Genomic DNA, 15758 nt, shown 5'->3' on the forward strand with positions numbered 1-15758 from the left:
TTAGACAAGGGGGAAATTTACTGAGTAATTCTGCTTCTCTGAAGGTCTTCCACCTGTCCTTCCGCTAATTTTGAAGAAAGCCTTTGTTGATTTTGTCTTTAGTATTCCTTTCTGAGGCATTGGCTTCTTTGTAGGTCATTAGTTTTATTCTTTGTAAAGCCTTCCTGATGACTCAGGCACTGAAAGGAAAGTACCTAGAGTAGTGGCCAAGTCTGTGCTCTCTTCCTTACTATTTTTGTCTTGGGCTCAAAATCCCCACATCTTTTAAATTCAGTACTTATTAGGGCTGTCAAGCACTTAAAAAAATTTACCGCGCGCTTCAACAAAAATAGAATACCATTTATTTAAATATTTTTGATGTTTTCTACATTTTCAAATATATTCATTTCAGTTACAACACAGACTACAAAGTGTACAGTGCTCACTTATATTTTATTACTAATATTTGCACTCTAAAAAACAAAAGAAATAGTATATTTCAATTCACCTAATACAAGTACTGTAGTGCAGTCTCTTTATAATGAAAGTTGAACTAACAAATGCAGTTATTTTTGTTCATAATTCTACATTAAAAAAATAAAAACAATGTAAAACTTTAAAACCTTCAAGTCCACTCAGTCCTACTTCAGCCAATTGCTCAGACAAACAAGTTTGGTTACAATTTGCAGAAAATAATGCTGCCCATGTCTTGTTTACAATGTCACCTGAAAGTGAGAACAGGCGTTCACATGGCACTGTTGTAGCCAGCCTCACAAGATATTTATGTGCCAGATGTGCTGAAGATTCATATGTCCCATCATGCTTCAACCACCATTCCAGAATAAATGTGTCCATGCTGATGACTGGTTCTGCTTAATAACGATCCAAAGCAGAGCAGACTGACCCATGTTCATTTTCATCATCTGAGTCAGATGACACCAGCAGAAGGTTGATTTTTATTTTTTGGTGGTTTGAGTTCTGTAGTTTCCACATTGAAGTGTTGCTCTTTTAAGACATCTGAAAGTATTTTCCACACCTTGTCCCTCTCAGATTTTGGAAGGCACTTCAGATTCTTAAACCTTGGGTCGAGTGCTATATCTATGCTTAGAAATCTCACATTTGTACCTTCTTTGCTTTTTGTCAAATCTGCTGTGAAAGTGTTCTTAAAATGAACATGTACTGGGTCATCATCTGAGACTGCTGTAACATGAAATATATGGCAGAATGCGGGTAAAACAGAACAGAAGACATACAGTTTTCCCCCAGGGAGTTCAGTCACAAATGTAATTAACACATAATTTTTTTAATGAACTGTCAGGGTTTCTTCCTCACCCTGAACTCTAGGGTACAGATGTGGGGACCGCATGAAAGACCCCCTAAGCTTATTCTTACCAGCTTAGGTTAAAAACTTCCCCAAGATACAAACTTTGCCTTGTCCTTAAACAGTATGCTGCCACCACCAAGTGTTTTAAACAAAGAATAGGGAAAGAGACCACTTGGAGACGTCTTCCCCCAAAATATCACCCCAAACCGTACACACCCCCTTTCCTAGGGAGGCTTGAGAATAATATCCTAACCAATTTGTTACAAAATCATCAAAGACCCAAACCCCTGGATCTTGGAACAATGGAAAAATCAGTCAGGTTCTTAAAAGAAGGATTTTATTTAAAAAAAAAAAAAAAAGGTAAAAATCATCTCTGTAAAACTAGGATTGAAAATACTTTACAGGATATTCAGATTCAAAACACAGAGGATCCCCTTCTGGGCAAAACCTTAAACTTACAGAAAACAAGAATAAACCCTCCCTCTTAACATAGGGAAAATTCACATAAAACAAAAGATAAACTAATCTGTCTCACCTGGCTTGCCTATACTGGTTGCAATATTGGAGACTTGGATTAGGATGGGTTGGAGATGATGGATTTCTGTCTGGCCTCTCTCAGTCCCAAGAGAGAACCCCCCACCCCCCAAGATTTGAAAGTGTCTTGTTCCCTTATTGGTCCTTTGGGTCAGATGCCTGCCAGGTTAACAAGCTTCTTAATCCTTTACAGGAAACAGGATATTGCCTTTAGCCAGGAGGGATTTTATAGCACTGTATGCAGAAAGGTGGTTACCCTTTCCTTTATATTAATGATGCAAACATCATCAGCATGGAAGCATGTTCTCTGGAATGGTGGCTGAAGCATGAAGGGGCATATGAATGTTTTGCATATCTGGCATGTAAATACCTTGCAATGCCGGCTACAAAAATGCCGGCTACAGACTTGTTTGTCTTAGCAATTTACTAAACAAGAAGTAGGACTGAGTGGACTTGTAGGCGCTAAAATTTTACATGATTTTGTTTGAGTGCAGTTATGTAACAACAAAAAAATCTACATTTGTAAGTTACACTTTCACGATAAAGAGATTGCACTACAGTACTTGTATGAGGTGAATTTAAATATATTATTTTGTTTTTTACAGTGCAAATATTTGTAATAAAAATAATATAAAGTGAACACTGTATACTTTGTATTCTGTGTTGTAATAGAAATCAATATATTTGAAAATGTAGAAAAACATCCAAAACTATTTCAGAAATTTCAGTTGGTATTCTGTTGTTTAACAGTGTGATTAATCACAATTCATTTTTTTAATTGCAGTTAATTTTTTTGAGTTAATCGTGTGAGTTAACTACAGTTAATCTACCGCACTAGTACTTATTGAAAGAGAGTTGTCCAATATTGAAGGGAAATAATGAATCTTCATTGCTATTCAAGTGCCAAAATATTTACTACTTGAATGGTTTTAGTAACTACTCTGACAAAAGCTAAAGAGATGAATTTTTCCAGGAGTGTTTGTACGTTGCTTTTCATTAAAATGAAACGCAGCACTTCAGATTTGCAAGTGAAAGCTGCCAGAAACTTGTGTAGGCTTTACTGCCACTCCTCCATTATTGTACCACTTACATTTAGTTTTCAGCATTATTTAGAACTTCAGTAGCCTCCTCCAAATTCATAACATTCCCTAAAAACAAAACACAAGTTAAGGTTTTAGTCTGAACACATACTATATTTAAAAAAAACACACTGAGATTCAATTACTGATATTTAACTATTTAAGAACAAAGGGAATTGACTAGTTTAAACCAGAGGGTTTTTAAAATTTATAAAAGAAGGGAAAAAAGCTTAATTGGCATTGCCGTGGTCACTTTTCTACTATTTTTTTTCCCTCCTCAGATTTGTTAGTAATGTTGTATCTGGCCCATTGGCCTAGCAATAAAGGAAGTTGAAGAAAACTGCAGTGTGATATCAGATGTTTTTAATTACTACATTTAATGACAGAAAAGAATGAATCACTAATATTGTAAGTATGATACGTTATTAATTCTTTAGGAATTCAAAATCTGAATAAATTAATTCAGATAAGAAGCTGCCACCCTGACAGTCTGATATAGAATGGGACTTGATGAGGGAGAATGTCTTGTATTTGAATGTGTGAGCCATAAAGGATTTTCAGAGTTGTCATCAAGTCTTAAAATTGACTTTTAACTGCAAATAGAATTTTTTAAAGTTATTCTGACTTTCCGGTGTCCTACTTTCCATAAGCAGCTGGACCTTCTACTAGGGAAGTATCAGGAAAACGTTACTAAATGTTCCGTTATGGAGATACTGAAACAATTACTCATAAAACAGTTTTTAACTTTTATTACTCAACATATATTTTTAATGTTTATCTGTATAAAGTATAATTGCTGCAAATTTCCTTAAAACATTCTTTAAAGAAAGTGAGAAATTTGAGTTCTTCACTGTGGTGGCTGTTTATCAAGTTGTCCTTTTAGGAAGATCAGAACTCAAAAAATACTTTTCCTGACTTAATCAGAATGCAGAACAACAGATGTTGGCAGTTGAAAGAAATAGGTTAGGCTGCCTTTTCTCATTGCTAAAGAATTGCAATTTGTTGAGCTCACCAGGACATCTGCAAGAGCCTTCCCAAATGGTACAATGGTACCTATGGGACTGTGTTGTTCATTTCCTGGTAAAACTGTGCGGAGGGAACAGGCCCAGGAAAATCTAGTTACACCTTATGGGTTTCTGTAAATGCAGCCCGCACTTGAAAATGACAATTTGTGGCATCTGAATCTTATCAGTCCAACAAAGTTTCAGCCCTGTGGTTGTGGTTGTCCTAGTTTGGCAACGTGGCTCTTTCTGGAGTTGCAGTGCTATTGGTGTCTCTGCTTTTAATTGCACAAATGCTCTGCCTCTCTCTGGATGGGGTGGATGGAAACGCAAGGAAACTTCTCCAGTGTGCCATCGTATCCTTTGCTCATACATTTTGTGGAATTCATTGGTTTCCATATACCCAAAATCAATAAAAGGAAGCTCAGGTAGAGCTGTGGTCTTGAGCTAAGAAAGTGCCACAAATGACAGGGAATTGTGCTGGCACCGTGTCCTCAGATCTTCAATGTGCACAGAGTAAGCTCATGTTATATCCACCTTTTTCTCAAACACTTTGCTACTGTTTCATGCAGGTATTTCATTGCTATGCTTCATAAATGTGCTGTATTGGCTTTGGGAAATAGCTATCATTGTCTGTCTGTAATATGGAGTTCTGAGACAGTCATTTTTCCTCACATAAATTAACTCCTTTTGTTCCATCAGACCTCTGTATTAAAAAAAAAGGGCATTTTACTCTGCATAAACATGAAAAGTTGAATATAATGTATTTTTATTGTTTCAGCAGCAGGAATTTATCAAGTAATTTTAGCATGCAAATTACATTAACAAAAGTAGATAGCATTTGTCAAGTTGGATTGAGAAGTTTACTAATAACTAACTAAATGTTCAGAAAAGTAAATCTTATTGATATGACATTTAATCAACCACACACAAAAACTACATTAATAGAACACTGAGGTTGCAAAGTCAAGCACTTGAAGGTTAAGAAATGTCAGAATTAAGGTGGTCTTAATTTGGTAGCCATATGTTTACATCTTGTGATCAAGTAAGTAAAGCCTAGATAGCACAGGAACTCTTAATTCTGGCATTTCCTAACTTTTGGATGCTTGACTTTGCAACCTGAGTGTTCTTTTAATGTAGATTTTTATGTATAATTTTTTCGGTTTTAAAAAAGCAAACTGGAAAACGTGAAATTCCATCTCTGTAACATCATAATGAGACACCTGCATAGCTGATCATCAGGCTTTGAACCTTTAGATCTACTATGTATCTGCTACTTGAACTAATGAAGTTACTGATAGCAGTAAAAGTTGTCATCTTCTGTGGACCTGAAATAGAGGGGAATCATGTTTTGCAAGTGGGTTTTAAATTCACTTCCTGACTGCAGAAGGAGGGGGAGACTCTAGAATCTTGAGTTACATTCCAGTCTTTCTAAGGAAGTGCTCTCTGGTGTGCACAGGCTCTTCTGCCCTTCCCCCTGCCCCCTCAAGATTGATCCTTCCCTTCTGCTGTCCCCTCCAAACTGTCCTGCTTCGTTCTCACCTCTTCTGTGATTCCACATTCCATTCCTATTCTCACCTAGCCAGTCCCAATCGCCGCTTGTCATCCCAGTCTCTTTACGCAGCCACTCTGTGTTCCTCCCATCCCCAGCTTATTTCCCACTCTCCTTTCCCAGTCTTCCTACTCTGGATGTTTGTACCAGTCTCCCCCCATGTTCTAGATGGGTAGGGTAGGGAGACCAGGAAAAGAGTTAGAGCAGAAGCTGGGATTGGGAGGGAACACTGAGAATTAGTTGGGCAAGGAAACTGGGAAGCAGGGAGAGCAAGACTGGAACTGTCTCCTTGTCCAGCCATTACCAGTTTCACTCTCCCTCCTTCCGTGTTCCAGTCAGTGTCCTCCCGCTTAGCCCTCTTGACCACTTTGCAGTTGTCAGGCAGCTCCCTCTTCCATGTTTCCTTGGCACCAGCAAGGGGAGGGTGGGAGGATCATCCAGAGCACAGAAGAGACAGTTCTATTGTTTTCAATTTTGGTGCCTCACCTGGCCCTGGCCCACAGTGACCAGAAGTTTCAGGGAATGTCCTAGTGATAGTGAGCCCCTATTGCCCTGGGTTGGAACAGGCTCATTCCCTTCCATCTGTGGGGATGGCATATACACAGTTTGGTCACTTGTAGGAGCAGTGTGGGAATGGAGCATGTTCAAAGCATATGGAGATTTTAGTTGCTAAACTCTGACCACATGCTACTTAAGATTTATCAAAGGTTGTAACTTGGCCAAATGTGACAGATTTTCACTGGAACAGCAAAAGGCACATCCATGGCACTAAAGCCCACTCCTTGCCAAATTTCAAGTCCCTGTTCCAAAATGTTCAGGGATTAAAGCTGCTTAAACATTCCTAAGAATATTTTTTAACTGGACAAAATGCATTTTCCCCTAACCTCATTCTCAGAAACAGACAGATGTTTTGGCTGAATCATTTCATTCAAAACCAAATCAAAACAAAACAAAAAATACACCTCAGCCTGGCATGGAAAATTTCAGCCCAGATAGTTTGGCAGAGATTATGAGCAACTGAAAACAGGGCTGTATAATGGGAAGTTATTGGGCAACCTGAGGTGGTGGTGATGGTGGTACTAGCTCCACCTATGATAAACATTGGCCATTAAACACATGATATTTTGTGTAGCTGTTATATATTAGGTTAAATTTGCAACTCTCTGTACACACAGAAATGGTACAGATGGGAATGTTGGATGAGGCCTGGGCTTGGAACTGGCATAGGATTGCTGCTGAGCTTCCTGGTCAGTTTTTAAGATGCTTCGGTAAAATGACAGGAGCAGTAGCAGGATGTACATAGCTTCTCTTCCAAGCTGGCTTCTCCATGTACATGTCTGGTGTGACAGGGTCGGCCAGATGGCTATAGGAGAGTAATAGAAAGCAGATATATTAGCCCCAGGCTAAGCAGGTCCCTTTTCCCTGGGTAAGGTAACAGGGAAGGTTCCAGAACAATCAGGAACCTTCTGGAAACAATTAAGACAGGCTGATTAGAACACCTGCAGCCAATCAAGAAGTTGCTAGAATCAATTAAGGCAGGCTAATCAGGGCACCTGGGTTTTAAAAAGGAGCTCACTTCAGTTTGTGGCGTGCGTGTGAGGAGCTGGGAGCAAGAGGCACTAGTAGCTGAGAGTGAGAACGCGGATTGTTGGAGGGCTGAGGTGTACAAGCATTATCAGACACCAGGAGGAAGGTCCTATGGTGAGAATAAAGAAGGTGTTGGGAGGAGGCCATAGAGAAGTAGCCCAGGGAGTTGTAGTTGTCGCACATCTGTTCCAGGAGGCACTGTAGACAGCTGCATTCCGCAGGGCCCTGGGCTGGAACCCGGAATAGAGGGCAGGCCTGGATTCCCCCCAAATCCTCCCAACTCCTGGTCAGACATAGGAGTCTGAATTCAGAAACACGGCCAAGCTGAGGGCCACCGTGAAGCTCCAAGGCAAGCATATCCGCCAATAAGTGCAAGACCCACCAAGGTGGAGCAGGAACTTTGTCACACTGGCTTTTTGGGGTCTTGCTGTCCTTCCTTCTCCCTCCCAGCTCAGGGCTGGTTGGAGATATGCAGGAAGTGCACTGTAGAGTTTTGCATGTCTAGTTGCATGGCAGCCAGTTGACCTTCTAGGTCCCTCTCTCCAGGGCTCCAGAAAGAAAAGCCCTCCCGTCAGCCTCTCAGGAAGCCCAGATGAGCCCACACCAGCTGGAGGAGATGGGGGAGAGAATCTTGGGCTCCATCCTCTTCTCCCCAGCCTGGACGTAGGGGGAGATAAAATTCCTTGTGGAGAATGAGAGGGATTATGTAAAAGAGACCAGGTGCTCGTGAGGAAAGAATTAACAGTGGGATTCTCTGTTGAAAGCAGTGCACAGAACCACTATGTGGAAGCTATACCTCTGAAAGCCTACTGTTGTCATTACCTCCCAGCTGTCCCTGTTTCACGTGTCCACTTGTCAGTGTGCTGCCCCTACCTCAGCCACCTTCCCTGGGAAGTTCCCCTTAAGAACTTTGTTACATTTGTAGATCACAGAGACAGGCTGGACTGTGGAGCTCAATAGAACCAGGACTTGCACCATAGTGACTGCTCATACAGTGTAAGTGAGGGAAAATGAAAGATTGTTGGCTGCTTCTGTGCACTTCAGAGAAAGTAGCCTCAGCTTCAGAGGAAGAATTGTCTCCATCTCACTTCTCATTAGTAGTACTTAGCCAGTCATAGTCAACATGATTTTACTTTGTAACCAACCAATATATATGATGAAATGTATTAATCATATAACTGATCCAGCAGCACAATGAAATTCGAATGGTCAGTCCTTATCTTCTAGGTGTTTAGGCCAGGATGTCTAAAAATGACTTAAAGCTCTAGCAGTAGGACCATTGCCGACAACTCCATTCCTCAGGGATTGGAACTTTCTACCATGAGGTAAAACATGACAGCTTTCTTGGGAACTAGTCTGGGACTGTGGAACAAACTAATATTTAAAGAGACGACTAAGGGGGAATACGATAGAGGTCTATAAAATCATGAGTGGTATAGAGAAAGTAAATAAGGAAGTGTTATTTACTCATAATACAAGAACAAGGGGCCACCGCATGAAATCAATAGGTAGCATTTTAAAACAAACACAAAGTATTTTTTCATGCAACGCACTGTCAACCTGTGGAACTCCTTGCCAGAGGGTGTTGTGAAGGCCAATACTATAACAGCATTCAAAAGGGAGCTAGATAGATTCATGGAAGATAGGTCCATCAGTGGCTATTAGCCATTGGTGTCCCTAGCCTCTGTTAGCCATAAGCTGGGATTGGATGACAAGGCATGGATCACTTGATGATAACTTGTCTGTTCATTCCCTTTGGGGCACCTGCCATTGGCCACTGTCAGAGGAGAGTATACTGGGTTTGATGGACCTTTGGTCTGACACAGTATGGCTGTTCTTACGTTCTTAAAACTTAGGACTATCACAGCTAGAAGTATCTGAAAAATGCAGTTTCAGTCAACCTGAAACTGCAAATTTATGTCAAGCTTGCTGAATAGTTTCAACCAAACCAAAAAAATCAAAATGTTTTGGAAATGTCTAAACCAAACACTTCAGTTTGACACGACTCAAAACTTTTCCTTTAGATTTCAGGCATTTTTAACAAAAGCAAACGAGGACTAAATTCACAAAATGTCTGGAAGAGGTGTCCTCCTTATGCCTTTTAGCCCAGTGGTTAGGGCACTCACCTGGAGTGTGGGAGACCCATAATCAATTCCCCTCTTTGTGAGAGAGAATTTGAGCTTGGGTCTCCCATGTTGCAGGAGAGTGCCCTGTCTCCTGGGCTATGATGGGATATTCTGTAATGGAGTTTTCTCCATTTTGCCTGGTGAAGCAATTACACTTCGTATAAATAAGTAATCATTGGAGCAGGTTTTGATCTTGGGTCTCCTACATCCTTGGCGAGTTCACTATTCATCACTGGATCAAGGAAAGAGTAAAAATGATTCTGCAGTCTGGTGGTTAGGTCACTCAACAAGTATATAGGAGACCCAAGTTCAAGTCTCTGCATTAATGACTATTTATTTATACAAAGTGGAATGACTTCAAGAGGTGAAATGGAGAAAGCCGCATAACAGAATATCCCATGACAGCCCACTCTCCTTCAATGTTGGAGACCCAAATTCACATTCCTTTCCACATCATCAGAAGGGGGAGTTGAATTTGGGTTTCCCACATCCCCTCTGAGTGCCCTAGCCACCCAGTTAAAAGTTAAAGGAGAGCATCATACACCTCTTTTTCCTCTTCCAGCAGTTTTGTGAATCCAGTTCTCCTTTGCTTTTGTTAAAATGCTCACTACCAAAATGAGAAATTGAGTTAGGTCAAAATGAAACTTTGTTTCAACCTGACCCAAATATTTCTGACTTTTTGATTCACCAAAAAGTTTTGGTTTTGGTTCAGAAACTTTCTGTAATTGCCAGAGAACCAAAATATTCATTTATTCACCCAGCCCTAATAACTTTTGTTCCAACTGATATGTGCACTTTGACCTGCCTTCTCCAATAGACATAACAAAGGAAAAACTAAATGAAATATAAAAGACAACAAGTCATACCAAATCACTACACTGAACAGATAATTCTCCCTGTAGGGAGATGACAGAGAAAACAATCCACACATGACAGATGTTAATAGTATCACTTAATACACTAGTGTGAGGGATTCAGATGTCACAGTGCTAAGTGTGGTATAAAAACTTGTATAGGATAGACATAAAATTTTACATGAAGTGTGAAAATGGGTCCTGACAACATCCTCAAGACACTTTTGATGAAAACAGGATTATCAGTAATGGTCAAACGCCAGTCCTAGTGAATTTCATTCAGTCCACTTAATTCCCCTTTCCATTTCAGCTGGATACAGTATCCTTTACTATGTGTTCAAAACTGTTGTGAAGTTTATGCTGTTCCCTTTCAAACAGCAGCTGTCTTCTACGTTGCCTTTAGTGGTAGGTGAAGTAATTCTTGTATGGAAACGCCCCAGTCCTGGGAACACTTACACATGTGAATATCTTTACACATGTGCATAGCCTCATTAAACTCTGTGACCACATTCATATATAAGTATTTGTAGGATTGGTGGAATAGCTTGAGAAATGTCTTGCAGTCCTTCAGAATGAAAGGAAAAATGTAAGAACTGTGAAAAGCAAGTTTCAGAAAACTGCCAGTTTGTAATCTTGTACATTAAGTGCAAAATCTTTACTGGAAATTTCATCTGGAAATATTATGAACTTTGTTTAACAGAACAGTCTTCTAATTTTTATAAACAGTGTGCGAAGGCTACTACACTGTTAATTGTGTGGCTGCTACATTAAACAATGCTTGAGTTGGGGAAAAGTGCACTATATAAACATAGAGAAAAATGTCAGGGTCAGGAAGTTATAAAAGTCTTACTGTTTTTCTTGTTTAGTAACTTAATTATTCATTTTTTCACTAGATTTCTTTGCTGGCTATTTCTTCAACCTTGGTCTTCTGATGCAATATCCTTTGAAATTATAATGGCTTTTAAGTGGGAGCATGAAGAAAACTGGCCTTGTAACAGAATTTGTATGTGAGCGGTGGTACAGATTACTATAAATAGCCATGACAACTTCTCATATGAATGGACATGTTACAGAAGATTCTGACAGTGAAACAAAAAATGTGGAGCTTGCAACTCCTGAGGAACCTCAGAAGCACAGAGAGATGGCTGTTGATTGCCCTGGGGATTTGGGCTCCAGGATGATGCCAGTACGACGAAGTGCTCAACTTGAGCGGATTCGCCAGCAACAGGAGGACATGAGGCGCAGGCGAGAAGAAGAAGGAAAGAAACAAGAACTAGACCTTACTGCTTCAATGAGGCTTAAGAAACTAGCACAGATTCCTCCCAAAACTGGAATAGATAATCCTATGTTTGACACAGAAGAAGGAGTCATTCTGGAGAGTCCTCATTATGCTGTGAAAATACTAGGTAGGTAAAAAGTACAAGCTAGAGGAAAAATACTTGTTTATCTGCAAATACTGTTTTAGGCCAGAAAACATTAGCTGGTTAGGCTTATGAGAGAGTTACAGCAATAAGACACAGTTTTCAACTTCTGTTGGTGGAAAGAAACACTTAAATTCCAGCCTGCAGTTTCCAGTAAAAGTTGAGGATAGTACAGATCCAACAAAATTCTGTTAGTGATGGAAATTTCATCAATAGTATAAATTATACATATTAATTTTACTTTTTTTTTGTCCTCCTCATTTAAGGCCTGCTGGAAAATATTTTGGATTTGTCCGTGTCTGACTACCTTCAAATGTATATTTAAGTTACAGCTCCTAATGGAGTTGTAGTAAACAATTGATTGCTAGAGTATACATTCATGACCATTAATTAGACACACATTCCAAACCAAATTTTTAATATCTGGGTAGTATTCCAGTTACAAGACCTCCTCCTCTTTCTCAGAGTGGAATCTCGTGATTCTTTCACTCTTCTGTTGGGACTCAGGTATACTACCCCATGATTGCTTGTCACCCTGCAGGCCTGAATGGATTTTAGGCCCCTGTGTTTGTTCACTTCAGGAATCTGTGACCAGTGATATTGACCCAACAGCTTTCTTAAGTTTTATTTAGCAGTTGGATCAAAGCATTAGAGAACAAATGTTTTAAAGCAACAAACAATCTACATGCATATTTAGTCTTATCAGTTATGTTTCATTACAAAAAAAAATTGTTACCCTCTTAAATTACAGTAACAGAAGTGACCCAACTCACATTCTCCTTGAAGGCCAAGAAGTCACAGTTAACAGCATGCCCTGCTGTTCTTGATCTTTTCCTTTTCTTTCTGTATGTCCCCTCTCTCTCACACAAACTGTGTTTTAGGGAAGATCTCACTTTCCATGTAGGTGTTTGAGCCCAAATACCATACTGCTCAATAGTGTCTGTTTTCAGTGTCCATCCAATATGTTTCCTGGTGCCTCAGACTGGTTTTTTCCAGTCAACCCAGGCATCTACAGTGCCTATCCAGGAGAATACATCTTTGATAGCTGCCCCATTGTTTGGGCAGTTGGACTCATTGAGACTCATTGGGTTGTAATCATTGGATTTATAAAACTCTCCCCTGTGGTGAAAGTGTTGAAAACTATATGAGAATATGAGATTCCTTCAGCCTCCTTTGTTATTCTGGCATACAGTCTTAGAAGTCAAACACACAAATTCCAGTTTAGACACATCAAAGTATGTTGTTAATGCAGACAGGGTCATATTTCATAACAGTAAATCATTTTATTTTAACATTTCAAGCATAATCCTGTTGGTAATCTGTATTCTTAATTCACATAATTCTATAGTTTGAGAGTCACACTGTTACAACTGGACAGGAAGATGTGTAAATAGTATGCTGAATTAATATAACTGTGCAGCTAATGCTCACTTTGAGTTGTTTCAGTTATAAATTTCTTTCAGATTATTCAGAATCTTTCATTTTCAAAAGGAGAGCCACAGTGAGCATAAAATAAGATGAATGTGGAAAAGGAAGTAGTATCTGCACATTGACCATGCAAAATTGTTAGTCGAATTGATTCTTTACCGCAACAGCTCCTTAACTCTTAATTGTATTCAGAGAAAACACTACACCCCCAAAAAGCTGACTTTGATTAAAGTGACCATATCTTGGTTGTTAGAGGCCTTCCCCCTGTCTCCCAATAAGATTAGCAAAAACTGGTATCCTTTTGTTTTTCTCTCGTCACCACCACTCCCGAGCGTCCTGCGTTCTTACTGAACCCTTTCTAGCCCACGACATGTGGTCACTTATGTGCAGCCAGATACCTCTGGTTCAAATGCTGATGTGCTGAGCTTTCGTAGGCTCTGCATAAGTAAAATTTTTAACTCTTGTCTGTGTAACTTTCTAATGAAAGTTGTCTCTTTAAATCAGTGGATGAAAAAAGTTACTTTTTGTAGATTGCTGAAATATTTTATTAGCTTTTAAACTAGAACAGTGCAAACATAGTTAACCAGTGATAACTAAAAATAAATTTCATTCCAGGACTAAGCAGTTAAACTTTTTTATATAACTATTCTCTGTCTATCTTCTGTTGGGCAGAAAATTTTTTTGTTTGCATTAAAGGGTTTGTCCGCTACTTCTATTAGTTGTATGCGTTTTCCCAGCCAGAAAGGTAATTAGGAGTTTGTGGCAATCTAGTTGGTAAAGATTAACCTTGTGTTTAAAGAAAAAATGCTTCTGGGACCAATATAATAGACTCTTGTCCCTTTAAATCAGGTGCAGAGATTCTCTTACACGGTGTACAGTACCAGTCTTTCCCTCTTTGCTCATATTTATAAGCAGAGAAAGGAAAATAATCCTGAATATCTACAACTGAGCTATTTCCCACCAATGCAGACAGCAAAGCCAAAAGGGATGTTGCCACCTTGCATATCAAGTGCTACCTGGATCTCTGGTTAGGTCCTCAGAGTAGTCTGGCTAGATATTCAGCATATATCCATCTCTGGCAATTTTATAATCCCTTATGAACTATAAAGTGGGGGATCCATAGGATACCAGTCTAACGCATTCACATCTTCCAAACTCTGCACTGCAGCCATCATTCTGGTCAAGAGATTCCTTTCAGAACAAGTTTATTCTTAATTAGATGCAGAGGTTGCTATTGAACAGTATAAGGAGACAGAAGATCAATTTTTCATTCAGTTGGATATCAAGAGCAGAAATTGCTATTTCTTTGAGATGCAGACAGGATTTATTTGTAGTGATTTTAGACTGGTGTAGCAATTTGCAATTTCTGCTTGGAGAAAGGGAAATTAGCTTTAAGCTATTTGGATGTTTTTGTCAGAAATGCACATCCATTGGAAGTTATCCCTTATGTAATGTGCTATGAATTTGGAAGCATTTCTTTATTGCAATACAATGGCAATTTGAATATCTGCCAGTCAGTAACCACATATAATAGGAAGAGGCCTATAGTTTCTGTTAGGAAAGTGACAGTCCCACGTAGTACAGTAACTCCTCACTTAACGTTGTAGTTGTGTTCCTGAAAAATGCAATACTAAGTGAAACTATGTTAAGCGAATCCAGCTTCCCCATAAGAATGAATGTAAATGGGGAGGGCGGGGGTTAGGTTCCAGGGAAAAAATTGTTTGCCATACACTACAGTACTGTAGTTGGGAGGTACTCCGCCTTACCCCACACAGGCACAGACCACTGGCACTGGAGACAATGAGGCAGGCAAGGAGGCTGAAGGTGCTGCAGGCTAGGAGAAGCATGTTGCACAGCAGCAGCTTCCCCTACTCTGCAAGCACCAGGGGTGGGGGGCTCAACCCTCAGCGCCCACTCCACTCCTTCCCCCGAGCCCCACCTTTAACCCCCCTCTTCTCCCTCCCCTCCTCCCCCTTTATTCCGCACGCCGCATCCTCACTCCTCTTCCCCCCCTCCACCTCCTGCCCGCAGCAATCAGCTGGCTTGCGGGTTCAGGAGGGAGTGGGGAGGAGCGAGGACATGGCCTGCAGGCTCCCCCTGCCTCCTGAACACGACAAGCCAACTGATAGCTGTGGGCAGGAGGCGGGAGCGGGAGGGGTGGGCATTCTGCGTCCTTGCTCCTGCCCATGGCAATCTTGCGATGTTCGGAGGCAGGAGGGAGTGGGGAGGAGCGAGGACTCAGCATGCAGCCTTCCCCCGCCCTCCTCCCCACCCCAGCTAGCACAGCAGTATCGTGGAGGAGGAAGACTCTGATTAGAATGCAGCGGAGACAAGAGCAGGACCAGCAGGAAAGGAAAGGAAAAGTAGACTGCAACTGGAATTGGGGGGACAGGGAGGAGAAGAGATACAGTAACTGAGTTGCAAGGGAGAGACTGGGACTGGCTAGAAAGGAGACTGAGAGCTGGGTGGTAGTTGAAGGCAGGCTGCAACTCATTGGGCTAGGAGACTAGAACTGGGAGTTTGGGGGAAAGGGGAAGCTCGGACTGGCTGGGAGCAATAGGCTGGGAGCTGGTGAGAGAAATGGGAAGGGTCATACTAAGATTGGATGAAGAGTTGGGATAGAACTGGTATTCGGTGGGCAGAGAGATTGGGACAGGAAGGTGTGAAGGACTGAGATTGGATGAGGAGCCCAGTGAAGGGAGAGGGACTGGAAACCAACCAGTGGGGGGGAAGGAGGGAGAGAGATCAGATGAGGCTCTAGGAGGAGGAATCTGGGGGCAAGGAGGCTGGGGGACAAGAAGTTGGAGTGGGAGGGAGGGGACTATGATGAACCTGTGGAGGAGTGGCGATTGGGACTGGGACAAGGATCTGGG

The 15758-nt window shown here is 40.8% G+C and overlaps 1 protein-coding gene across 3 annotated transcripts in view; it reads left to right on the forward strand.

The window, feature by feature from the left end:
- The window catches only part of PALS1 (protein associated with LIN7 1, MAGUK p55 family member), a 135942-nt gene that overhangs the window by 63884 nt on the left and 56300 nt on the right, over window positions 1–15758 (forward strand). For all 3 annotated transcript variants that reach the window (XM_084630112.1, XM_084630110.1, XM_084630111.1), the window contains exon 2: window positions 10930–11442. In XM_084630112.1, coding sequence (XP_084486238.1) covers window positions 11076–11442 — 367 coding nt within the window. In that variant the 5' untranslated portion in view covers window positions 10930–11075. The remainder of the gene's footprint in view (window positions 1–10929; window positions 11443–15758) is intronic.

This window comes from Lepidochelys olivacea, assembly GCF_965140295.1.
Source record: "Lepidochelys olivacea isolate rLepOli2 genome assembly, chromosome: 6".
NCBI lineage: Eukaryota > Metazoa > Chordata > Testudines > Cheloniidae > Lepidochelys > Lepidochelys olivacea.